The sequence below is a fragment of the Lactuca virosa genome, chromosome 2, assembly GCF_052849685.1.
Source record: "Lactuca virosa cultivar CGN04683 chromosome 2, Lactuca_virosa_CGN04683_v6, whole genome shotgun sequence".
Taxonomy (NCBI): domain Eukaryota; kingdom Viridiplantae; phylum Streptophyta; class Magnoliopsida; order Asterales; family Asteraceae; genus Lactuca; species Lactuca virosa.
This window is the reverse complement of record NC_136427.1, coordinates 271,397,182-271,424,178: the sequence shown is the minus strand read 5'-3', so window position 1 is coordinate 271,424,178 and position 26,997 is coordinate 271,397,182. Positions and strand designations below refer to the sequence as shown.

General features: G+C 35.9%; 1 protein-coding gene across 1 annotated transcript; it reads left to right on the top strand.

Moving 5' to 3' along the window:
• Positions 1 to 20,178: 20,178 nt before the first annotated feature.
• LOC145161076 (ankyrin repeat-containing protein At5g02620-like) lies at positions 20,179 to 23,917 on the top strand. Its single transcript, XM_079080513.1, has 4 exons — positions 20,179 to 20,441; positions 21,012 to 21,390; positions 22,298 to 22,707; positions 22,877 to 23,917. Exons 2-4 carry the CDS (start codon positions 21,057 to 21,059, stop codon positions 23,750 to 23,752), a joined length of 1,620 nt encoding a protein of 539 aa, XP_078936639.1. The 5' UTR covers positions 20,179 to 20,441; positions 21,012 to 21,056; the 3' UTR covers positions 23,753 to 23,917.
• Positions 23,918 to 26,997: the final 3,080 nt, after the last annotated feature.

Sequence of the window (26,997 nt, the reverse complement as noted above, 5' to 3'; positions counted from 1 at the left end):
ACACTACATTTGATAAGTGTTTTAAACCTTACTTTATGTCACTCAATGTTACAATCTTGGAGTATGACTCTAAGAGTTGTTTTGGAACAAAGTATGATTCATCCTTTTGATTTTAACCATTCCAACAATTAATGAATCCTCTTCTTAGCCATAAAATTCACTAAGATGTCCTTAGAGGATGAATTGTGACATGGTTTCTTAATCATTAAGATGATCATAAAACAAGATACTAAAGTACTCTCCCATCTTTTCAGATTTGAGAAACTTTTATCTTTCTGCCCAATTTGATTCTTCCCATTCGTCCTCCTATACATTGAAACTTTTCCAATGTTTCAGAATTATACTACAACTTGTAGGTACAACCACATTTACTAAACTTTAGTAAATCATGACGAATAGTCTTATCGATCTTTGTGGTGGACCTTGACCAGCACACACCCAGTGTACCTAATTCCTTAGTCCTTCAATTGACTCACATATGCATGTGATCAATGAATTAGTCTTAATTTTACAAAGATGAAAATTCTCATTCATCATACAATACAGCTTGTATGATTCCAAGTTTCTGTCCAATTGAAACCTTGGGTGATGAGAACCTTTCCTCATTTGGTAAATTCAGACACAACCACAAATGAGAGAATCAAACTCATATTTCCATTATTGCTAGAAACATACAAACATCAATTTTCCATAAATGCCATTGCAAGGAGATATAAAATAAAGTAAAACAAAATTTTATTTATTCATAAAATGCGGAAAAACTTTTCCTTACAATGCAACTTTAAATGGAAACTATGCTATTACATATTTCCTAGCAATCTATCATAACTTCTAAGTAGTAGCTCAAGAATCCGATCCTCGAACCATGCGATAGAAATCCATCTTCGTGATCAGATTCAGCACACTCTTCTTTTAACCTTCCTTTTGCTCGATCCTGCTAAACATCAAGATGCAACCTAGTCACATCATGTAATAAGAATCAACAATTAGGAACTTTAACAAAGTTAGATAGTGGACTTACCTGAAGCCGAGTCAAACATTTTGTCTCTACTTGCTTTCAAATATTTCAGGTATTCAGGGCAGCTTCGCTTCCAATGTCCCTTCTCATGACAATAAAAACATATAGACTCTTTGGGAATGGTACACGAGACAATCACAGACTTAGCCTTTCCATTTACCTTTTGGTCAACCGGGTTGACCAAGGCCGATCCCTTTCCATTGGGAAGAGAAAGCTTTTCTGGACTTCCAATGTTACCATTGTCCATGTCCATGGAAGTTTGAGAATTAGACCTTCCATCAATATTTGCTTGACCATTGCGCCAAATCATTGCCGACTCAGCAGCAACAAGCAAATAAGAAAGATCTATTAGGGTTATGTCAGGATCTGTCATATGGTAGTCTTTAATAAACTCACTATACGACTCAGGAAGTGACTGAAGAACCCAGTCAACAGCGAACTTCCTTGAAATAACAGCACCCAACATTCTCAGCCTGTCAATGTGTGAATTCATTCCTAAGACATGAGTGCACACAGGTCTTCCATCTTTATGTTTCATTTCTAGTAGAGCTTGAGTGATCTTGAACCTTTCACGTCTTCGGGCTTGTGGGTCAGGGAGAATAAATGGAGGAGGTGGAGGAAGTGAAGCATGATGTTGAGGGACATCATCTTCAAGAAGAAAGTTTGTTCCAAGAGATTTGGGAAGATCATAGTTGTCTGAACCAGACATCTACAATGGGAGATATTCAAGTTAGTTGATTTTAAGTCCTTAATATAACACCCAATATGAAATATTAATGCTAGGACCCAACACAATATTTTATAACTTGGAAGAGGGATGCCGTAATCCAAGCTATAAAATATTTGAAGGTATGTGAATGACGATTCACCAATTTCCACCATGAAAAACGAAATAAATTATTAAGTTTTAATTGGATTTGAAACTCCTAGATCTTTTGAGATTCATTGAACTTTCAATGGCATGTTTCAATCTCAATTGTGCCCTCTCAAGTTTTGTGACTGGGATGCCGAGGATCACAAAACAAGGTGTGAATAACCATGCAAACTCACTTGGTACCCTTAATATTATCACCTAATTGATGTGCCGGTTAACCACACACGCTCCACCGATCTATGATAAACATTAAGTCACCCTTCGTGATCCTTACTAGTCCAAGTTAGTGTGCTGGTTAACCACACACGCTCCACCAACGACTTGGTAAGGTACAAAGTGTGAATTTCATGGGTTAGCACCAAATTCACATTTTCCTAAAGTAACTAAGATTGGGAATTTATAAAAATATTTAGTTACTTTATAATCATTATACTTTTAATGAGAATTAAAGTCATTGTCTTACCCGTTCGGCTAACGACCCTCCACCGATCAAGGAAGCGGTGGGTGAGAGTGGACACCCATTAAGTTGCCATTTTATAGGCAACAACCTTATATCCCCCTTATAGACCGACTTCGTGAATGAGGCCTACTAACGGTAAAACGGCTTGATCTTATACATATATATAATAATTAACCATTAATGTTATAAATAGTATAAGTGTTGAATTTTAACTTTTAAAACTCTAGGGTATGGAATTAAAGTTTGTGTGCGACTTTACAAATTCCAAAACTTGAGGGCAAGTTTTGAACAATTCAAAAACTCTTGGATATTCATAACTTATGAGTTTTAATTAAGTGTTTTAAAATTTTTAATGAAGAGACTCTTGGATATCCATAACTTGAGGACAAGTTATGGAGTCCATAAAAGCATTTATTAGAAAACTCTTCAAGAAAATGTAACTCATGACTTCTTAAAAAACATTTAAAAGAAAAACTTTTGGAATTCCATAACTTGAGGACAAATTATGAATTCCATTAAAACACATTAAGATCAAGAATTAACTAACAAACAATTTGCAAATAATTCCTATGATCTAACAAAACTCACATGAACATGAACATCCACATCAACAATTTCAAGAATCATATGAACACATATAAAACTTGGAATTTTGATATTAGCCTTGAAATTGGTTTACCACAATCATTACCACATCAAAAACAGGTTTTATAAGTCCAAAACAGTTTAAGGTAATGATTCTAGACCAATTCCAACACAAAATCTCAAAAATCTGCACTCAGGCCTGCCAACTCGTCGAGTGCATGAACTGACTCGGCGAGTTGGTTGAATATATGCATGAACTCGGCGAGTTCCAAGAGGGACTCGGTGAGTCAGCTGTGCAGAATGCATTTTTTCGACATTTTTCAGCTATTTGCATCAACTATTCAAGAAAACAAGCCTAGGCTCTGATACCACTGTTGGGTTTTGAGCATTCTAACACTCCTTAGTGTACATGCAACCCTAATAAACCTTGGATCTATGTTTTCTCTAAAATACATGCAAATAATAATTTCCAAGGTTTATAGTTTAACTAGCATGGCATGAAGAACTAGAATCATAAAACACTAGAAGAATGACATACCTTTTGATAGTGATTGATTGCTTGGAGTTTGAGAGCCTAGCACCAATAATGTGAATGCCTCAAGTGGAATCACAAATCACCACAAACCTTGGAACCTTGAGAGAATAATATATGTACTCTAGAAATTAGGCCACCACTCTTGTTCACACACAACTAGTGTCATTTCAAGCATCATAAGCTCCTTTATATAGTGTGGAGGATTAGGGTTACATCCATGTAAACCCTAATACCCATGACTCTTCCTTTCCAAGGATCCATGGGTTAAAAGCTCCATGGACTATCCATGGATTCCCATGCATGCCAAGCCCATTCCAAATGAGTATTAGCCCACACTACATAAAATACAAGAGCCCATATTTAATTAGTCACCTTTTTGATCACCAAATTAATTCTAAATTAATTTATGACCAATACTAATTAAATAATATGATTTAATATTAATATATTATAACTTATAATATATTAATAAAGCATGAACATACTATTCTCAAAAGATTATCCAAACAAATTATTCGGGTGAAGTGCAACCCAAATGGACCATGCCGGGTCGGGTCAAGTACATCTCAAATATTGTTATGGACTTAGACACCTTATCCAACAAAAACAACGGCTTTCTTCGTCAGCCGGGTCAAAGGTACAACTATCTTGGAGAAGTCCTGAATGAATCTCCGGTAATAGCCCGCCAATCCAAGGAAACTCCGAATCTCAGATGGAGACTTCGGAACCTCCCATCTCATCACGGCCTCCACCTTGGCCGGGTCAACCAATATCCCGCTCTGGTTAACAAGGTGCCCAAGAAACTGCACTTCGCGCAACCAGAACTCGCACTTGGAGAACTTGGCATACAAGCTCTCCCTCCTCAAGGTATCCAAAACCTCTCGCAGATGCTCCTCATGCTGCTCCTACGTCTTGGAGTACACCAACATGTCATCAATGAAAACTATCACAGACCGATCCAGCATCGGTCTGCACACGCGGTTCATGAGGTCCATGAACGCGGCAGGAGCATTGGTGAGCCCGAAGGGCATCACCACGAACTCGTAGTGACCATAGCGAGTCCGGAAAGCAGTCTTCTGTATATCCTCACCCCTGACCCTCATCCGATGGTAGCCTGACCGCAAGTCTATATTGGAAAACCAAGATGCTCCCTGAAGCTGGTCGAACAAGTCATCTATCGTCGGGAGTGGGTAACGTTCTTCACCGTTACCTAGTTCAGCTCCCGGTAATCTATGCACATGCGATGCGACCCGTCCTTCTTCTTGACAAACATGATCGGGGCTCCCCAAGGCGAACTACTTGGCCTGATAAATCCTTTGTCTAACAGCTCCTGCAGCTGAGTAGACAATTCCTGCATCTCGGGAGGAGCCAACCGATATGGTGCCTTGGCTATCGGTGCCGCACCAGGGACTAGGTCGATCCTGAACTCCACCTGTCGCTCCGGAGGTATCCCAGGCAGCTCCTCTGGGAATACATCCGCGTAATCTCGCACCACGGGTACATCACTCACCGACGCCTTGCCCGCCTCTCGGTATCCATAACATAGGCGACGTACCCAGCGTATCCCTGCTGAAGATACCGCCTAGCCCTCGCTGCTGAACATAGTGTTGGTCCGCGTTGTGGCCTCTCGCCCTGAATCACCAGCTCTCCCCCATTCGGGGTCCTGATCCGAACCAACTGCTGCGCGCAGTCAATCACCGCCCCGTTGGGGCTCAACCAATCCATGCCTATAATCACCTTGTTCCCACGCAACGGAATGGGAACCAAGTTTACCAGGTAGCGCTCCTCGAATATCCTCAGAACACAATCCCTGAAAACCGCCGACGCTCGTACTGATCGGTCATCTGTAATCTCGACCTCTAGAGGTGTGACAACCGTAAATTTCTGGTAAAGTCAAAGTCAAATAAAGTTGACAAGTCAAACCGGTCAACTCAACTAACCTTTCGTATGTTAGGGTTTACATTATGCTTACTTTGTACAACTCACTATCTTAATATAAAGTATCGCTTAGAGTTTTTCAATGTTCAGAAAATCTAAAATTCTAAAAGGAGTAAGTGATGCGACAACTCGATAAGACCCCTTTAAGTACCCTTCGGGGGCATATAACACTCATAACAAGTCTTAACGAAGCCTACGGTCCTTGCACTACGAAGAAAAACACTAATAAAGGCCCCCAACAAAATCTCTCTAAATCTCTCCCACTCTATCTCTCTCTCCCAAATCTCTCCAAGAATATGAAATCTCTCCAAGTATGTGAAATCTCTCCCAAATCTCTCCAAGTATGTGAAATCTCTCCCAAATCTCTCCAAGTATGTGAAATCCCTCCCAAATCTCTCCAAGTATGTGAAATCTCTCCCAAATATCTCCAAGTATGTGAAATCTCTCCCAAATCTCTCCAAGTATGTGAAATCTCTCCCAAATCTCTCTATGTACCTTCCTCAGTCGAAAACAGCCCAAAACCGAAGGAGAAAACCCAACGGAACCCTCTTGGCCCGGAACCCTCTTCGTCCGGAACCCTCTTGGTCCGGAACCCTCTTGGTAGCCGGACATATTCGCTTCTTCGGACCTCCCTCAGCTTCGGACTCCTTCACTCCGAAATTCTGTTACCTCGCACGTCTCGGAAGACCCCTCCCCGGACAGCCTCGCACTTCGGAAGCCTCTGATCCGCTCCGGAAGCTGTTGACTCCGCACTCCCCACTCCGGAACCATGAAAGAGCTTCGGAATATCCACCTTTGGATCCGGAATTGTGATTTTGACTTCGGAACCCTCGCAGGTTCGCATCATTCTCCCGGTTTTCGACCACTTTTGCATTTTAAGCTTGTTTTTCATGATTTTCGCGTAGGATTTTCATCCAAACTTATATTTTGACATATAAGACCATATATATATATATATATATATATATATATATATATATATATATATATATATATATATATATATATATTTTAATCACATTTTGGGGGAAATCTCAACTTAAGAACAATATCTAGTGGGTGAGATATTGAGTTAGAGTGTTGATTTTTCCATGAAGTGTGACTCAAGCTAACCCCCATACCCACATAGGACAACCCTCAGTCACTATTCATCCATACCTAGTCAACTATTTGTCCTCTCACACCTCTCCTCCAGCTGGTAACTTGATCAAAAGTTGGAAACCCCCATCTCTCCTTCCACTTTACTCACTCTCTCACCAAGAAACAAACACTTCTCTCTCATTTCCCTCTCGAAGAACTCGAGACTCCAAGGCTGTGTTTGAGCTTCTCACCCTCATTCAGTAAGTATTCTCATCCTACCTACATTGAACATTCTTCACTCCTTCACTCAGATTATGAATCTCTCATAACAAATGTCACCATAATTGTTCTTAGATCTTCAACTCTCCAAGCTCCTATCAAGTGTTCTTGACTTGGAAACCCTTTCTCTTCAGCGTACATCTAAGGAAATCACTCAAGGTGAGTTCATACCCATACATTTTCATATTTTCTTCAAGTTTTAGGGTGGGGGGAATACAAGTTAACACACCTTAATATAACACAAACTCATACTTCAATATCTTTCAAAAACTGTTTCATATGCAAGTATTTTAGGTTTATACCTTTCTAATGACTACTTGCAAATCTCCATACGATTTTCCTACAATTTATGGTGATTTTTATAAAACTGCCTATCATTTCTGAAACGAATTCGGAACAGTCTGTGAATATGAACATTTTCACATAAGTTAGACACTCCTAAAAATCATAATAAAAATTATAGATAAACTATACACATTTTCTAAACTCTCAAAGTTTACGGATTCAGTTTTCGACTTTGTATTATTTTTCTATGATTTTTCTAAAACAGTGCAGAAAGGTTAAAAACTAGTTCACAGCTTACAACTTTCATAACACTTTGTAACATGTTGAGCAAAGTGTTTGTATTTGATGACTTCATATTTTACATGTGTTTTCTGTTAAGTTACATTTAAATAACAGAAATTTACTTCCTGAATTGTAAGAGTCCTTTCACATTACAAACATACAAGATGAAACATAAGAAGCATAGTTATGCATTACTAAACATACTACATGTAAACTCGTTAACGTAAGTTGTGAGACAATTCTTCAATTGTACTCTTAGAGTACGAGTTAAAATTCTTGCAAGTTATAACCATAGTCTCTTGTAGGGAGAGCGTGATAATTGTGTATAGATCTATATTGGGATTGTCACCCCACACCTTGCTGCTAGCTACAGCGGGACCTGCAGGTCTACGGGTGACAAAAGTCATAGGATCTTGACGTTTGAAAAACGTCGTAGCAGGTTCATTCTAGTTATAGTATGGTTATAACGACTCACATAGGGAGTTAACAACATTTCAAGTTTACGGGAAAATTTTACCTTAGAAAGGGGTTTTATCTATTTAAAACTGCATACACCGTTTTAAGTACGAAATACGCACATACACTCGGTCTTGGGATTTAATACTACACGGCTTTTTTTATAAGGAAAATATTGGATTTTTCTTGTGTATACAATACATTTACAAATGAGGGTTTTTCCAACACTAAAATCAAAAGCTTATGAACTCACCAACTTAATTGTTGACACTCTTTCAAAACTACTTGTATTCTCAGGAAACCAGTGAAACAGGTAACCGACTGCTTTTGAGGATGGGACGCAAGACGACAATTTATACATTTTTGTCATTACAATGTAATTGATTTTGAAACATGTAAACTCATACTATGGTGTAACTTTTTCAATTACATTAATGATGGTTGTTTTTACTATGAGCACTATTATACTCGTTGTTGTGATACTATACATGAAGTCATTCCCACCCCCGGACGTTTCCGCCATCCTTGGTTTGGGGGTGTGACAGATTGGTATCAGAGCATTGTTTATAGTGAACATAGTATATCAAACCACATAAGATATACAAACTATAAACACAAAGGGACTAAGATTCTCTGATTTAAAGGTTTTTCCCTACAAATATACTTTTAAAAATAATAAAAGCGTTATTTTTATGAAAAAGTATAAGTAAATACATGCATACCGGTATAGTGTCACGTCTAAGGAAAACGTGAAAGTTAAAAATAGAGGAGTTGTGCAATGTGAATATGCCTTGGGATATGCAATCAAGTCTGGGAGGAATATAGCCTGATCAACTATATTCGTCCGAGAAGTGACTAGTATAACTGGGTACTAATCTACCCCTCCGGCCCTATCGGCCGGTAACTTGGGGACTATCTCCCCCTACTACTACCATTATCACATAACATCATATCATCCTAGCACATAAAACATAACATGTAGCAGCAAACCTAGATGAATATCACTAAGACAATCATCTAACATACAACTCCTACTAGTGGGCCGGCATTGTGGCCGTAGACCCACCGCTACTGGAAGGTAACTCACCTCGATGCCGTGTAGTATCTGCACAGTCCTCGGTACGGGAATCGACTCGTCTCTACTTCTTAATCCCTACACAACAACCTTTTACGATTACTAATGCATACTCATAACCCTTACAAGGGTCAACCCAAATCCAAGTCAAGGTCAAGGTCAAATCCTGGTCAAAGTCAACATCCAGTTGACTTGACTCGCCGAGTTGGTCCACCAACTCGTCGAGTCCCTATTCTTACAAAATGATGCAACCCCCAACCCTACTCGTCGAGTCTAGAAAAAACTCGACGAGTTCACCTTCAACCATAACATCGGGACCATCTTCATCCGACTCGCCGAGTTCGTCCTTGAACTCGTCGAGTTCATCTTCATCATATGAATGTGTCCAGTCTATGACTCACCGAGTTCTATGAACAACTCGTCGAGTCCGTCTTCATGAGTTGGGAGATTGCCTTGGACTCTTCGAGTCTGTTCATACACTCGTCGAGTCCCATGATTTCCAGGTCCAAAACAAACCCCTAGCAGGCTGAGTGTTCCTTCCACTCAACCAAAACCATTTCCAGAAGACGTTTTGGGGAAAAAAGCGTCCCGACTCGCCGAGTCCCTCTTTGTCCAAAACTATACCATCGATTTCAGTGGGTCTTAATGCATCCCAATCATAGATCTGACCTCCTAGGGTCCCTTTTATACGTAAAGTTACGAACTTGATGTCCATGCATGGGGTTTTTGGCTCAAAAGGCTATAAAATGGGGTTTATATGATGCATGGGCTTCCCATGGCCATAAAGTTGGCACCTTTATGCCATGGGAACCCTCAATGGTTCCAGATCTAAAGCACCAACCCACATATACCAGCAAAACTGAACATAGCTTCACAAAAGCTTAGAAAAGGTAGAGAAATAGCCCCAAAACAAGATCTAGGAAATAGATGGTCAAGGTTCAAGATTTTTACCTTGAATGGACTGAGAATGAAGCAAAACCTCGGGATCTACTAGCTTCCTCTTGATCTCCTAAGCTCTCTTCTTCTCCTTCAACTTCAAACACACACAAAAGGCACAAAAGAGCTCAAAATTACTCAAAAATGGTTTAGGGTTTCAATCTAGGGTTTCTATGAGTTGGGAGGGTGACGGAGGTTGGGTTGGAACGAGATAAGCTGTTTAAATAGGGTGCAAACCCTAAATATTAGGGTTTTGTCCAGACAGCTCCTACTCGTCGAGTCGGTCTTCCGACTCGTCGAGTAGGTCACTTAATCGCCCGATCGACAGTCGAGTCTACTCGACGAGTTGGGCCTTCAACTCGCCGAGTCCCAGAGTAAATTGCAACATTTCAAGAAATTAAATACATACCAGAAATCGGGTGCTACGCATCAGTTCAATCATGCAATCGTTTGTTGAACAATTATCAACAATTAAAGTTGATAATTTTATCTAAGTTCCAGTCCATCAAACAATCTAACAACACCTCTGATAGCTTCTCTGTAATGTAGGGACAAGGCACATATATAAACCTACCAATCAACAAATTAAATTGAACTTAGTAATGAAAACATATTATATTAAGCGTATATAGCTATAAATTAGTAATTACCTTAAAAGTCGGCTTTGCAATTTCCATGAATCATTAATGAAATGGGATGTGACGGTCATGTATCATTTTCTTTGGTTGTTGCAAGTCCACATATCGGTAGTTATTGCAATACGACCTTGAATACCCCCAAGAATTACATTATCTTTTCCTTTTCCTCGTCGTAAAATTTCAAGACGTCACTCCTAGCAGTGTTTCTAGTAATAGACATAAATAATGGTTGAATCCCTTGACAAAAAACTCCAAAGCCTTCATGTTCAACAATATGAACTGGGTAGTCATGATGCGCTATCATCCTAGAAAGATCCATTCATGAATCCTCATAATTAAAACAATGGGTTGCTAAAACTGATCCCCCACTTTCATCCGTCTTAGACTTTTTTCCAACTAAACGACTTTGAAAATCATCAATTCTTTTTTGAGATTTCCTTGCTTTACATGTATTTTGGTGACCCAAAAAATCTTTTGTTCCAGTGTTGCTATTGTAAGTTAATGCCTTTTTGCAATAAATGCAAACCACCTTTTCGATTCCTTTAATTTTTTTTCAATTCGTAATGAGCCCATGTCGGGGATCTTAGTTTTCTTTTTTTATCATTTTCTGCAACCTGATCAGTAGCATTAGCGATACCATGAACCGTATTTGAATCATGTGGCTGAGTTTGATTAGCCAAAGACATGATATTTGAAGCCTCAAATTGATTTTTTCAGAACATTAGAAAACATTCAACAAATTAAACACAACTAACATTAAGACTAACAAACTTCAAGAACATATTATAGGAACACACTAACACTAATAAATTAATTGTATTTGAATAAAAAAGATGAACAAATTATTGGAACATACTAACACATAATTAAACATTAACAAATTAACCACTACTAACACTAACACTAACAAAGTTCAAGAACAGATTACAGGAACACACTAACACTAACAAATTAACTATATTTGAATCAAAAAGATGATCAGGAACATAATAACACCAAAAAATTTCAATAATTTAAAAGAAACTAATGTTTATATTCAATGAAATAGATGAACCGGTGAACAGATGAATCAAACATCGAGCAACTAATTTGAAGATAATAAATTTTCAGAAGACAACCAATTGCTGGCTCTGAATAACCAACCCAACAAGAAGCTCAATTCTTCTATAACATAACGGGGCTGGGTTGCGCGTGAGCCGAGTGACGTAGGTGCACAAGAGTACTTCGTGCCACAACCATCTCTTTTTTATAGGTTCTACGGACCGAATCCCGCTGCTTCATCTGGGAGAAAATAATCATAGATATGTCGGTCTTTAGAAGGAAGAACCACCATAAAAAGATTCCTCGTGTATCATCTGAAGCAAAATTATGAACGGGAGCTAGCAATCCGGACCGTACTGAAGAGGTTCTTGAGACAGAGCATGGAAGAGCCACAATATTCAGAAACGAGGTCCAATAATGAATAAGAGGTAAAATTAATGAATGAATACGAGCTGTATCTAATACCCGAGGCATAAAAGAAGCATTTTCCTCGGGATCCCGAAACCACCAGCCACCCCGACCTAATTCATGATGAGCCCACCAACTTCCTGGCAAAATGCCTACGATTAAAAACCAATGTTATATTCAATCATAGATAATCGATGTTATACTGTCTACTGAAGTAAATAAAAAAGGATTAGACGAGATGAACTAAGATCAGAAGATGTTATATGAACCTGACTTGAGTGAGATGAGAAAGGGATTGCACCCTAAGGAATCACTGATGAAGGGATCGATGGCTAAGGAGTCAACGACTAAAGAGTCGACGACGTAGGATGGGCTTACGGAGATCGGCGATGACATGTAAGTGAAGCACTGAAGCGATGATGAAGGATTGAAGGTGGACAATCATTTGGAGTCTTGAGAGAACGGGAGGCGGAGTGGCAGACTCAGAACTCAGAAGCGGGAACTGGCCACTTGAAATGATCGATCAACAAAGAAAATAAATTGAAATGTCATCTAATTACTCATTACTTGATTTACTTGATTTTGTGATTTACCCTACACACCTAAATGGATTAACAGCTACAATACAGTAAGTCAATATCTATGTAAATATATAATTAATACATATAGAATTATATATATATATATATATATATATATATATAACATACTAATGGTGACCCCATGGGGTTTTCGAGACAGGACTACCCACCCCCCTCCCCCGAAATCAAAACGGGGTTAACTTTGCCACCTCCCCACCCCCGTCCCTAATTTTTTTTTAAACAACTACCCCTCATATGAGATCGGGGTCCCACTGGACTTTTTGACATCCCTACATATCTAGTCGTTATGCTGACCAAATCGCAAGGAAAATAGTATACCTAATCGTTACCCTAGCCAAACTTTTGGATAACATTGTACATAGTTGTTACTATTCTCGAATATCCTACCAATACAAACTATACCAAGTTAATTATATATAGGATGATATATATATATATATATATATATATATATATATATATATAGATTAAGCATAACATAAACTATACCAACTTAATTATATATAAGATGATATATATATATATATATATATATATATATATATATATATATATATATAGAGAGAGAGAGAGAGAGAGAGATTAAGATTAACATAAACTATACCAACTTCTATATAACTTAATTATATATATATATATATATATATATATATATATATATATATATAAATAGAGAGAGAGAGAGAGAGAGAGAGATTACGTACAACACAAACGAAACAATAAAATCAAAGCCACGATAGGGCTACACAGAAATAGCCACGATACGGATATACGAAAACCGAATAAGCTAAACTAAATCAAATACATATATATGATCATATATATTAAAATAACTAAAGATAACAACGGAAAGTAAGATACATGATATGACGACAACACATTAAGGCTAAACTAAACAACGGTTAAATGAGACACTTCACTCTTCTTAAAAAAACTAATTAGTTTTTAGCTATACCCCGACCTATAATCGTGATCTTTACGGTAAAGTATCGTGCATGACATTAGTTAGAATCCGAAAATCGATTATAAGGAACTTATTGTAACATTGTCCATCAACCTTAAATTGATAGGTAGTACATACATTTATACGTAATAATACTACGAACATTGGAAAAAGAGGAACGTCTTAGGCAAACAGTTATTGGATAATACGGTATCCTGTTAACCCACCTGCAGTAGATACTTATATAGGTTGAATAGGACGAAGCCCTGTTAACCTACCCCAAACAAACAGTAAAACCTTACCCTAAAACCGTAGAGGCCAAAGATACTTTCATAACTAAATTTAGTAAAAAGTATTTTCAAACTATAAAACCTATGAATTCACCAACATTATGTTGACCTTCCAAAACCAAACGTCGCACAGCTCGGCGATTCCGCCGCTGGCCGAGGGTGTAACATATCCACTCAACATTACCACCCTTTCCCTAAGAATTTTAGGGGGATATGAATATCCCACACACAACCAGTTTGGTTCCAAATCAAGGAAAATATTGGACAAGTCACAAACAAATGGTTTGAAGATTCCACACTCCCATGAAAAGGTGACATGTAACCAATTTAGTTTGTTTATGTTCCTCTATATTCTTGACATACATATATGAACAAATACGAATAAGGTAATCTGTTAAACGAACGAACATGAACACGAAACTTCAATCGATATTTTTCAACTAAATGGGTTTATTTCACCCCCAGACTTATTTCATCCCCGAGTCTATTTCAACTCAATCAATATTTTTCAACCGAATGGGTCTATTTCACCCCTGATTCTATTTCAACTCAATCGTTATTTTTCAATCGAACGGGTCTATTTCACCCCGGGTCTATATTACCCCACATATATAAAGCATACCGACATAATAGCAAGAGTCAGAAAGACAACAAGCACATACAATCATATCATCAAGTGTCACAAAGACAATTATCATACTACAACATAATCTATTAGGTCGACACTCATGCCTTCGAAGCACGAGTATAGTGAAGAGACTCACCTGAACCACTCGACAGAAGTTCAATAGCTACCTCAGTTACGGAACAACCATCCCAAGCTTCCTATAGCCAAACCGAAACCAACCATTATTCAAATACTCAATTCTACCCAAGTTTGACCAAAAGTCAAGCTGGTCAAAAAGTCAATGGTCAAAGCTAAGATCAAAAATGCCAACAACAGCCCTGCACGTCGTGGCCTTCCTTGGCCACGTCATGGGCACAAAATGCCAAAACAGTTGTTGATTACCCAGTCGCCACGCCGTGGGGACTGGTCTGAACAGCTCAAACGAGCTTAATCCATTTTCTTCCGATTTTAAGAGCTCCAAAGCTCAGATCTGATCCTTTCCAAGGTCTTAATGGATAAAGTTTCTAACTTTAACCATTAGGAAGGTCCAAACCACCAAGATCTAGACTTTAAGTCTCAAAGGGACCCAAAAATACATCTTTCTCAACTTAATCTATTAAGTCCAAGTCTCCCACTTTCAGTTCTGGATCAACAAGATGTTTAAATGGATAAAGTTTCCAACTTTATCCATAATAATGTCACAATCTTTCAAAATCTAAGCTTTAATACACCAAAATAGCCTAAAGGACCAAGATAACTTGTATGGCTAAAAGGAAAGGAAAAAGATCATAACTTTCCTTGTCCATGAAGCATTCTAAACTGATCAAAAGATGTTGGAGTCCACTCAACTCTAAGATCACCCATAAAATGGACAAAAAGTCCCCTAATGACAAGATCTAAAGAACTAAATATCAAGATTGGATTTTTATACTTACAATAGTCTAGAAATGTAGTGTCTTTGATGAATCCAAACTTGAAACAACTTTCCTTGCAACCAAAAGACCCTTCTTGATCATCAAACTTCGTCAAAATATCATAAAAACATACAAAAGAGGAGAGAGAAGAGAGGAGAAACTCAAATCTTGAAGGTGGAGGCTAGGGTTTCTCTCAAGGGGTCCTAGAGGTGGTAGAGGCTGCTAAAATGCCCAAAAATGCGGAGCCTTATGATTAAATATGTTGAAAACCCTAAAATCATGGACTTAGGCCTGACAGATTGCCGCGCCGTGGGCTTCCACGCCTTGGCGATAATTTTTCACCCAAATCCATTCCAGCTTCAAACAACCATAACTTCTTCGTTTCAAGTCCGTTTTCAACGTTCTTTATATCCATATAAAGTTACCGACAAGCCCCACACTACTATCTAGTTAATTTTGAATTAAAACATACCGAACTAAAATCCTTAATTCATGAAAGAAATCCAAAAAATCACTTTGCCTATTTTACCCTTTGACTCCAAAACACAAGCCAAGCGATTAGATCACATAAACAATATTATCAACATCCAATAGGGTCTAAACCCTATTACATTGAAGCCCAATGCCTTTACTTGATCGATTTATTGTCCATAATCCCGAAATAAGAAACTTCTCGAAACAGGGTGTTACATAAATGGTAAATCACACCATCTGAGTAACTCACGTCAATCTGCTCTAAGATTCATGTAGGAGGTCAATCATGGAACACTAACGATATTTTAGGCATGCTAATATTTGAACCTTGGATCTCCAATATGGAGTTCCACATATCAACCGTTACGTTCCCATCATAGGGGATAATACAACGTGAATATCGTATAAAAATCACAAATTCCTACATTTTGATATCCTCTTCACCTATAAGTTGATCAATGGACGCAAATGCATATACAAAAGTACCATGGAAACGTACATATTGCTTTGGGGATATTTCATTTAGCTTTTTATGTCACTCAAAGTTATTTGAGGTTGCATCACAAGATGTCGACACTACAACTTCTCTTATTAAATTCATCATTGCAATTCTTACCTCATTAAAACATCTATGAACTGTCTACGTGGAGTGTTGAAATCTTTATTTAACCGTTCGAAAATGTTTATTATTTCCCATAATTTTAATAAAAACATTGCCATCTTTTCTTCTAACACTTAATGTCCTACTATTTTGCGACTAACTTTTTGTTTAAAATGGGTGCATATTATTATATAGACATAATTATGCGTTTGGTCTATATGGTTTCCCAAAACAGGCATAGTAAGGACAAGTTTTGAAATTCCTACGCGCTTGGTCCATGTGATTTGTTTTTCTTGCCCGCATGGTCTTTTTGTCATGAAAAAGACTAGTTTTCCCTTTTTATTTTATTTTATACATATTTTTAATCTTTTTGTTAAGAAAAAGAAAATAAATAAACACCCTAACATACCGTTCGCCACTCCCCATCATCTTCAAGAAAGCCTTACTCATCCGGATACAAAATTGGTGTCTCTAACACTGATAGCCTTCTCTAGTCAGTGTCTCTTCTCATAAATCAAACTCAATTGAATGGTTGTGACAATATTCTTTTCCTTCATTCCCTCACCGCCACCACCACCTGCACCACACCTTCACTAGTGGTGCAGCTTCATGACTATCACACCTTCACCCACTTCCAATTTCGTTCTTACGTCTCTGAATTCCAACACACATATTACTGTTATCAACTTTAGAACACCATTAAGTCTTCAGTTTGAGGCGAAGCTCGTAGGACAACAATCACCAATGAACACCCAAGACACCACCATGTGCACTTCCAATCCACTTATGTGTGCGTTAAGATATAAATACTCTACTAATGAGCTCTGTTCCATTATTGATTTTAAGCGTTCTTCTTGTTTACTATTTGTCTATTTTCTCACCCTACGCGATCCAAAAGTCTGCAAACATGTAACTAAATCTCCTTGTGACCATATGATTTTTCAGAGGTAATAGTTTTTTATCGGAACTATTGTCTTTACTTTCTTCATATCGTCTATACTTTATTTGGTTCACTTCTCAATTATGAAGCTCATGTACTTATCCATTTGTTACAGAAGAGTAATGACTTAAATGTTGATGAAGATGAAGAGAAAGATGGAAAGTATAATGATTTTGTGTTATAGTAATTGTTGATGTTTCTTTGAACTTATCGTAATCATACATTATTTTTTGTTTGTAACTTTGGATTTATTGTGCTTTTTTGGAACTTTAATCAGATGATAGATTTGGATATATTGTGGTTTTTTGGAACTTTATCGTAATCGTTCATGTTGGGACGCCTTAGAGTGGTAATACATTACAACCACCTTAGAGATCCGACTACCAATAGGAACTTTATTGTAATCGTTCACTAGTCAAACAACGTCGATTATGGGGGCTCATGGTAATACATTACAACCACCTTAGAGACCCGACTACCAATAGGGACGCCTTAGAGTGGTAGATAAAATACATTATGATTAGTTAAATATCCTACAAAGATAGTAAATTAGGATTAATAAAATATCCTAAAAGATAATAAGATATGATCGTTAGAGCTCCTAAAAAGATTGTAAACTAGGGTTGATAAAATATTTCAAGAAAAGTTTACTAAAAGAAAAATGATTCTTAATTAATACAACCAAATAAACTATAAAAACTTGTGCAGTCACCAACATTGTGTTGATATTTTTAAAAATACATGTATTCTCAGAGAGATGAGTGTGGAGGATAGTCGTGCTGAGGAGGAGGTTTTCAAGGAAGCTTGTTGGAGTTTAGTTCCATTTGTTTGTCATTTCTAATTATGTTTAGGATGTGTGCTTAACCCTTTTAAACAATGCAATCACAAATAAAATTATAATAAATAAAAGTATTGTTTGTGATATACTTTTGTGTTATGTTCTATATATATATATATATATATATATATATATATATATATATATATATATGCCTCGATCCAATTCACACTGCCTGACGTTTCCGCTACCGGCCGGGGGTGTGACAATAAAGTTATTTCCAAATTACACTAAACATTAAGACACATAGTTTTTAAAGGTAAAATTACTTAAAATGATAAGATATTTTTTGATTTGTACACATTTAATCACTGATTTTTTTTGTCTATATTTTTTCATTGAACTTGTTTGAAGTGTTTAAAAAACATCATTATGACCTACTATCGTAGGTTTAGCCGGTTTCCAGCGTATTTGACTGCACCGGTGAGTCTTCAAATATCATTCTTTTTTTTGTAAGTTGTTGAAAGAAAGCAACCAACCATCATAAAGATCCAGATCCATCGTTCCTTATTTTTTTCTCCATAGAAAATCAAGAATAGGGAATGGGGGCAGAACCTCCAAATTAGGGTTCATATCTCGTTTCTCATTTGATTCGCCTTTCACAGACACACGCAAGAAATAAATAAGAACGATAGGGGTTGATTCGTTGCAGAAGTTAGCGATCCATTTAAGAAACCTAGGGTTTGGCTTGGTACCTTCAATTTAGCAGAGGATGCTACTCGTTCTTACGGCGTCGCAAAATCCCTTAACGACTGCGTTAACGACTCAACATCAACAAACCCTAACGATCTTCATCCCTTCTTTGAATTTCCAGAGCTCCAAATTATCATTCCTCGGAGGCCAACATGTAGTGGTGGTCGATGAAGAAGAAGAAGACGATGATGATGACCTTCACTGCATAAAGTTTCATCTTTTAGGATGAACACCTATTTGATGTCTCGATTTTTTTTATATTTTTTGCTGAAAATTGTCTTCATCTCTTACATTTGACATGATTAAGCCTTCATTAAGATATATAAGCAAGCCTTATATGATGAATGATATATGATTTTTGAGCAAGTTGTTCTTGATTTCATAAGTAAGCTTATAAATCTCTTGATGTCAAATGTTTCTTCTTTTCTTCTTGTCATTCTATTAATCTAAAAATGGAGGATTGATTTCTCAAAGCACTATGGATTGGTTTCCTTTAACTTTGATCCATACTTATATCTTCGTCGGAGACTCGTCAGAGAAGATGACCGAAGTCTTGTCAGGGATGCAAAGAACGTTGGGAACCGGCTAAACTCACACCAACCGATCATAATGATAAGATATGGACAAAAAAACAAGTTTAATGGGCAAATATGGACAAAAAACACAATGACCAAATATATACAAATCGAAAAGTATATTACCAGTCTAAGTCATTATCCCTTATCAATATACCTTATAAAGCATTTACCACTTTTAGGACAAGCCATACTTAATTTTAAGTAGTACAAATCATGATATTTTAGGTACAATTATTCAATGCATAAATCGGATTAATTTTGGACATTATTTCGTATATTAAGGAAAAGATAAGATTAAGAGATACGATTGAATTTTAAATTTAAAGAAGATATAATCCATAGTCTTACTCTTATCCGTTAAATATCTTATTTCAAACTCATTAGAAAATGAATTTGTCAAAAAAAAAAATTGTCTATAGAAACTAATTTTTAAAAGAAATCATTCGTATTCGTCGCTTAGTACACGAAAATATCTAGTTTAAAATACATAGTCGGTAGATATTGCGAAACGCATTAAATTTCAAATTCAATAGTGATTTGATTGATTGTTCACCACACAAAAAGTATTTGTGAATATCCCCAAAAATTAATAAGGATAAAAAGTATTAAGTAATGTAAAATAATAAGCTCTGAACGTGTATTAATTTGCAAATCATTACTCAAATCATGATATAAACAATAATGTGAATTAAAATACTTTGCCCCGTATAACAACAAATACTCAATTAGAGTAAATATTAATTAAATGTCTAAAAAATAATAATTGGAGGCTTGACCAAACAAAAACACATACGTGATCCACCACCACTCAAGAAGCATATGATTTGCATTTGCTTCATGTGCTTTTTCAAGCAAACCATTTTTTCTTCCACTCTTTGAAATTAACAGACCCTACTACCCCTCTTCAATCCCCACTCATTTCTGAGCCCTGTTTTTTACTCTTCAATCAATGTCACCAAGCTTATAGTTATCTCCTCTCCCTAAAAGTTCTTCAAAGCATTTTTCTTTGCAATTTCCAAAATGGATTGAGTCATCCGGACATCAAGAATCTCTGTGTTCTTCATTACCCAGGTAAAAACAAAAAAAGTTTCGATTACTTTATCAATCAATTTCTTATGTTTGGTGTGTATTGTGAATTGAAATTTTAAAAACACAATCAAATTACTCAAGATTCTGCTTCTTTTATGAGGTAATCATGTTTAGGGTCTTTGATATTTGTTAGCTTTGACTTTTTCTTTCCCTTTTTACCAATTTGCAAACACTTCTTGCTGAAAAGTGAAAATGAAATGGAAGCAATAAGCTCTAAAGCTGCTCGTTGACCTAAAAATGGATCAACCTTACCCCCCCCCTCCCCCCCCCCCCCCCCCCTCTCTCTCTCCCAAACACCCATCATACATAACAGTCATCTAGACATCTAGTCATAGTGTGGAAAGAAAAGAATTTGGGTGTCCAACTGTCAATGGTCAAAAATTAATTGTATTTAAGTAAAATAAAATATCTAAAGCCTCTAATTTTGCTTATGTGTTATTCCTACATCCACCTAAATTATATCTTGTAATCTTGCTAAGCTTCTAGAAATAAAGGTTAGATCTTTTAGTTTATATAGACAATATCTAATCTGGGTGTTTTTCGTTCTTATAGTAAACCATCATAGAAAAAGAGGGTTTTTATTAAAACCTCAATCCCATGGATTCTCCAGTCGCTACAGGAAAAACGAATCAAAGTTTAATCAGAAACAGGACTATGGAGAAAAAAGATGATACATCTTTGCATATTGCTGCAAGAACAGGAGATTTAGATGTGGCTTTTGAGATTTTAGGTAGTTACGAGGACGAAAAGTTGATGGAATTGCTAAAAAAGAAGAATCAATCGGGTGAAATCCCTCTTTATGTTGCTGCTGAATATGGTTGTGTCGATTTGGTGAAAGAGATGATAAAGTTTTATGACTCTGAATCTGCAAGTATTAAGGCTAAAAATGGTTTTGATGCCTTCCATATCGCTACAAAACAAGGAAATCTTGGTAAGGATTTGATTATTTCTTCTTGTTTTTGGGAATAATTTGATGACATAAAACCTTTTAGCCAATGTATAAATAGAAAGAGAGTAGATTTTGCATCATACAAATAGAAAGAGAAAGAGATAAGATTTTGCATCATATATGGAAAGTATCAACAGAAAAGAGGGATGAATTGCATAACTTTGTATTTCAACATTGTCTCTAATGGCTAATCACAAAAATGACCAAAAAACTTTTGAAAATTTATCACAAAATAACCATCTATTTAACGAAATACCTGTTTTTGATGCAAACATGCTTTATCAGTGGTCTCACTACAAATGACATCCTTTTCCATGAGTTTTTAATTCTTTTTATACGCTAAAACATCATTTATTCGTGAAAAAATTGTGTTATTTATGTTAAACTATAAAAAAAATCGTGATTTCTTAATGATTTTTCTAGTAGAGCCCATTGATAAAGCAATTTGGTAACAAAATGTTATTTTGATAAAAGTTTAAAAGTCTTTCATTTTGTGATATGACTTTCCCTTTTGGTCATTTAATAGGCCTTTCTTTAATCACAATAATAAAGACCTATGATTAGCATGTGATTTCCTTCATTAGTTAGAGTCAAAGCTTTCCAATAATCATGAATTTTTATGAAGACATTTTTCTTGCAAAGTTTGTTGACAAAAATTCTAGATCCCTACCCATAAATCTCCCACAAATGTTAAGTTGTAACCTTGTTCATACAATCAAATGCACGGGACCCATAAAACAAGAGTATAAACTATTAAACTTATGAGTTACAACACTCTCTCTTTTAAGTTGTAACATTTGAAGTTTGAGGGCGATTTTTATTCAGAAAATTGTCATGATATTGTATAATACAAAAGGGTTCTCAAGATATGATTCAACTTTCATTTCAGAGGTGTTAAAGATTCTAATGGAAATGAATTCAGAGCTTTGTATGACATTCGATCAACAAAACACCACAGCATTACACACAGCTTCAGAACAAGGGCATCTTGATGTGGTGAATTATCTGTTGGAGAAAAATAGCAGCATGGCTAATATTGCAAGAAGCAACCTCAAAACCGCCTTACATTCATGTGCAAGAAAAGGGCATTTAGAGGTAGTAAAGGCACTTACTCAAAAAGTACCTGGAATTGTTGGTAGAGCTGACAAAAAGGGACAAACTGCCCTTCATATGGCTGTTAAGGGACAAAATGTTGAAGTTGTTGATGCACTTATTGAAGCAGATAATGGCCTCATAAATATGGTTGACAAAAAGGACAACACTGCATTGCATATAACTTCACGAAAAGGTCGCACACAGGTATTTAAACATGTTCATTACTTTATGTTGACTTTCAAGCTCAAAAGGATAACTTTCCTAATTCAAATGGAATTTTGTTACACATCTAAAAAGTTATCTTTGATAAATGTTTATGTTTTATTGCATGTATACCTAGTTTATGGTTTATTGATGGGTACTGAATTTGCAGATAGTTTGGGCATTGTTGAGACACAAGGAAGCAATCAACAAACAAGCCATTAACAAATATGGAGAAACAGCCATTGACACTGCTGAGAAATTTGGGCGATCAGAAATAGCGATCATCTTACGAGAACATGGAGTCCCAAAAGCCAAGTTCATCAAAAACACACAATCACCATTAACACCAAAATCCCGCGAATTAAAACAAACAGTAAGCGACATCAAACATGGAGTTCACGATCAACTGGAACACGCAATCAAAACTCAAAAAAGAGTAAAAGGAATCGGAAAACGTATCAACAAAATGCATCTTGAAGGTCTCAACAACGCAATCAATTCCACCACCGTCGTTGCTGTTCTAATCGCCACTGTTACTTTCGCTGCCATATTTCAATTACCAGGGCAATACGTCGATACCAACAAAAACATTCCGGTTGACTTTTCTTTGGGGGAAGCGCACATAGCTTCGAATCCGGAGTTCATTGTGTTCTTGATCTTTGACTCTCTTGCCCTTTTTATTTCACTGGCGGTGGTGGTGGTTCAGACGTCGATTGTGGTGGTGGAGAAACGGGCGAAGAAGCAGGTGATGGCGGTGATTAATAAGCTGATGTGGTTGGCGTCTGTGTTTGTTGCAGTCGCGTTTCTTGCACTTTCGTTTATCGTTGTGGGGAATGAGAAATGGTTGGCGATTGGGGTTACGATTATTGGATCGGTGACATTGGCGTCGACGTTAGGGACGATGTGTTATTGGGTTATTATGCATCGAATTGAAGAGAATAGTATAAAAAGTCGTAGGCTTGAGAGGAGTATGAAGTCGCTATCGGGGTCGGTGTCTGCATCGGATTCTGAAACCGATGAATTCAAGAAACTATATGCTATCTGATCATGATTCATGGATGAATTCATGGTATTGTTATATGTTTTGCTTCTTTTCGTCTTTTTTTTCCAATTTCCCTTGGTATTAATTATGGCACGATAGATACCACTTCATATGTACATATATCCAAGATCTAATATAAAAGTAGCTGAAAATGAGAAAATTGCTCTACATGCATATGTTTGAATCTCCCAAACGACCTTTAAATTCTTCCCTTTTTTACTTGCACTTTTGAATCCCATTTACGTATATATTGAAGGGTTTCAGTTGAGGCATAACCTAGATTGCATCAGTAGATGATGTTGTCATTGTTGTGAAATCATGTTTTCTACTAGAACCCTAACATCCACAAAACATACATATATATGAATGATGTTCTTTATAAAATATAGAGTGATATATCTTATTTAAAGTAAACGACCATTGAAAAAAAGGTTTTCAACACCTCAATAATCGACAACTAGTTTAAATCATATATTTTTGACATTATGTAAGACCGTAAGTTATTTATTACACATGGACCAATTCTGTAATTTTGCTATTACATCGGACCGTTTCTATAACTTTGTCTTACACATGGACCATTATGTAATTTTATTTCATGCATGGCCAATTTATGTAATTTTATTATTAGATAGGAACTATTTTGTAATTTTATCTTACAGGGAACCATTTCTATAATTGTCATACTTAAGGACCATTACATATTTTTTTCATAGGACCATTTCTGTAAATTTTTAAAACTTATGGACCATTATATAATTAGATAATGACCATTTTTATAATTGTGGCATATTTAAGGACAGTTATATAATTTGTTTTTAAACAATGACCGTTTCTATAAAAATACTACATGGACAAAAATTGCAAATCATACAAATTAAACCTAGAGAGATCAAAACTGTCATTTAGGCTTTTGTTACAAGAGCGATATATAATGAGCTTATTTTCTCCATTCATTTTCCAAAATGGGTGCAATATGTATTTTTCAAATCCTCAGACATCCGAGTTTGTAAGAAGTTGATTTAATTTGGTGTTTAGGTTTTGCACACTCTCCCATCACCTCTCCAATATTTTTCTAAAAGAATACTCACTCTTTTGAGATAGAAAACTTAATAAAGAAGATATTTGAAAATATCATCTCTACTTACTTGATCTTGAGTTATACAATGTTGGTTGCACACCAAATAATCTTGTACCTAAGCAAGTGTTTTAATATAATAAGATTTAGATCCACATTCCCCATTTATAAACAGTTTTGGTGCGAGTATGAATATGTACACACGGTTTTATTCATACATTTAAAGGATTCTTTGTTTATCAGTGGATCGGATTTGGAAATGATTATCAATTTAGACAGAGTGATTCCATCGAAGTGGAGTTAATAACCACTTTATATCCTTGTGTTCTTTATGGTTGATTGTTTATTACTTGTGGTTGTTTAATTACTTATTGTATTGTAATTGTATTTCCATGTTTGTAATTCCCGTTCCAAGCATAGTATTTAGTTTGTTGTATGAAAATATACACTTTGGTGTACTTCCTTCTTAAAGTTTTGTCAAGTGTGTTGCCTAGTATATTACATTTGAAATACTCATTTAGTTCTTCAAATGTGTTCATGAGTACTCCTAGCATTTCATATACTTGTATAATAGTATTCGTAAGTGCACTTTGTGGGAAAACAATTTAAGTTTTGCATTTGTGCTCAAAGCACCTCTCCTAGGTGTCATCTCTTACCCAACAAACATGGTTGAATGGATGGTGTGAATGCATAGACGTGATGTAAGCAAATATAAATGCTTAAAGCAACATTTTGTGCTTTAACAAAAGCTGTCATTGCTTAAAGCAAGAATAGCCACTTTAAAGATTGAAATCACATTCATGGGTCCTTTTATGCTTAAATCTACACTCATAATCTTTAGTTAAATTTTAACTTACAAGTAAAGGATAGTTAGTTGATGTAATGATGTTGACTGACTGACTCTGCCTAAAGAATTCTTCAAATCTGTCAAGTAGATAACTTTGACCTTTTTTAATCATGAAGAATACCCTGAATCATTAACTTGACATACAAAATCTTTTATAATCTTCTTTTTTCTTAACCTACCTAAACCAACACTTTATGATCTTCTTCTTGTAAATCTTGAAATGAACGTTGTACATTGCTATGGAATGGAGACCCATTTAAAAAGGGTAGGCTTATTTTAAGTAAAAGAAAAGTGAAAAGTTATAACAGATTCCTCACTTTCATGCACTGTTGAGGTCAAAAGAACGAAAAAGGGTTGATTATAAGTGTACTTAATGTAAAAGATGTACATAATGGTAAAAGTGACCAAGTACTTTTCTTCATGTAAAAGAAGCACATGGTGGTAAAAGTTTTTTTTGTCTAAATATTAGTTAAAATTTAAGAAAAAAACCCTGAATAATCACCTTTGGAATAGGCTTTGGCACCGAGACATGGGTCCTCCATACATATATAATGTTATTATTTTTTAAAATGTTTTACATTAGTTTTTTTTTTCTTCCAAAATCTCCCTCAACCTAACAATTCGTTTTGCATATCTTTTTTTTTTTGTTGTGGTATTGGTCTTTAAAAATCTATACCAAAAAAAAAAAAAAACTTCAAAACAATGTTTTTCAAGACAAAAATCATGATTTTTTTGTAAAAATATGAACAATTTCACAGTATTAATTTCTTTTTCATGGTGAACAGTATTTCGCAATACGGTTTTTGTATTTCCATTCCGATTTTTTTTATTATTTTAGAAAAAACTTTTTAACAGTTTGGTATATTTTTATCTTTTTTTTTCTTTAAAAAATAATATTCTGCAACTGTAATATATATGTGATGGTGACGAAGGGAAGTAGGTTTTGATGATTAGCACCACATAGAAAGTGAGGTGGACCGGTGCTATTCTAACACATAAAGCTAAAAAGCTGAAAACTTTAAAAATCCAGAAAATAGTGGGTCCCTTTATTTCTTTCTTACTATAGCAGATTTAAATTTCATACATGTGATCTTAAATTGGATTCATTATCTGCTTTGTGTAAAAGATGCCTTTTTATACTTTCCTCCTGCACCTGTAGTTACCTATTCAGAAAAAAGGCACAGATCTAATAATGTCAATTTGATGCTGCTCACTTTGTTTTACGAGTTTTTCTTTTTTCTTTTTTCTTTTGTGGGAAAGTGTTTGCATTTGAGATTTTGAAGGGTAAATTCGTAATTGTAACTTGAAAACTTATGTTTCTTG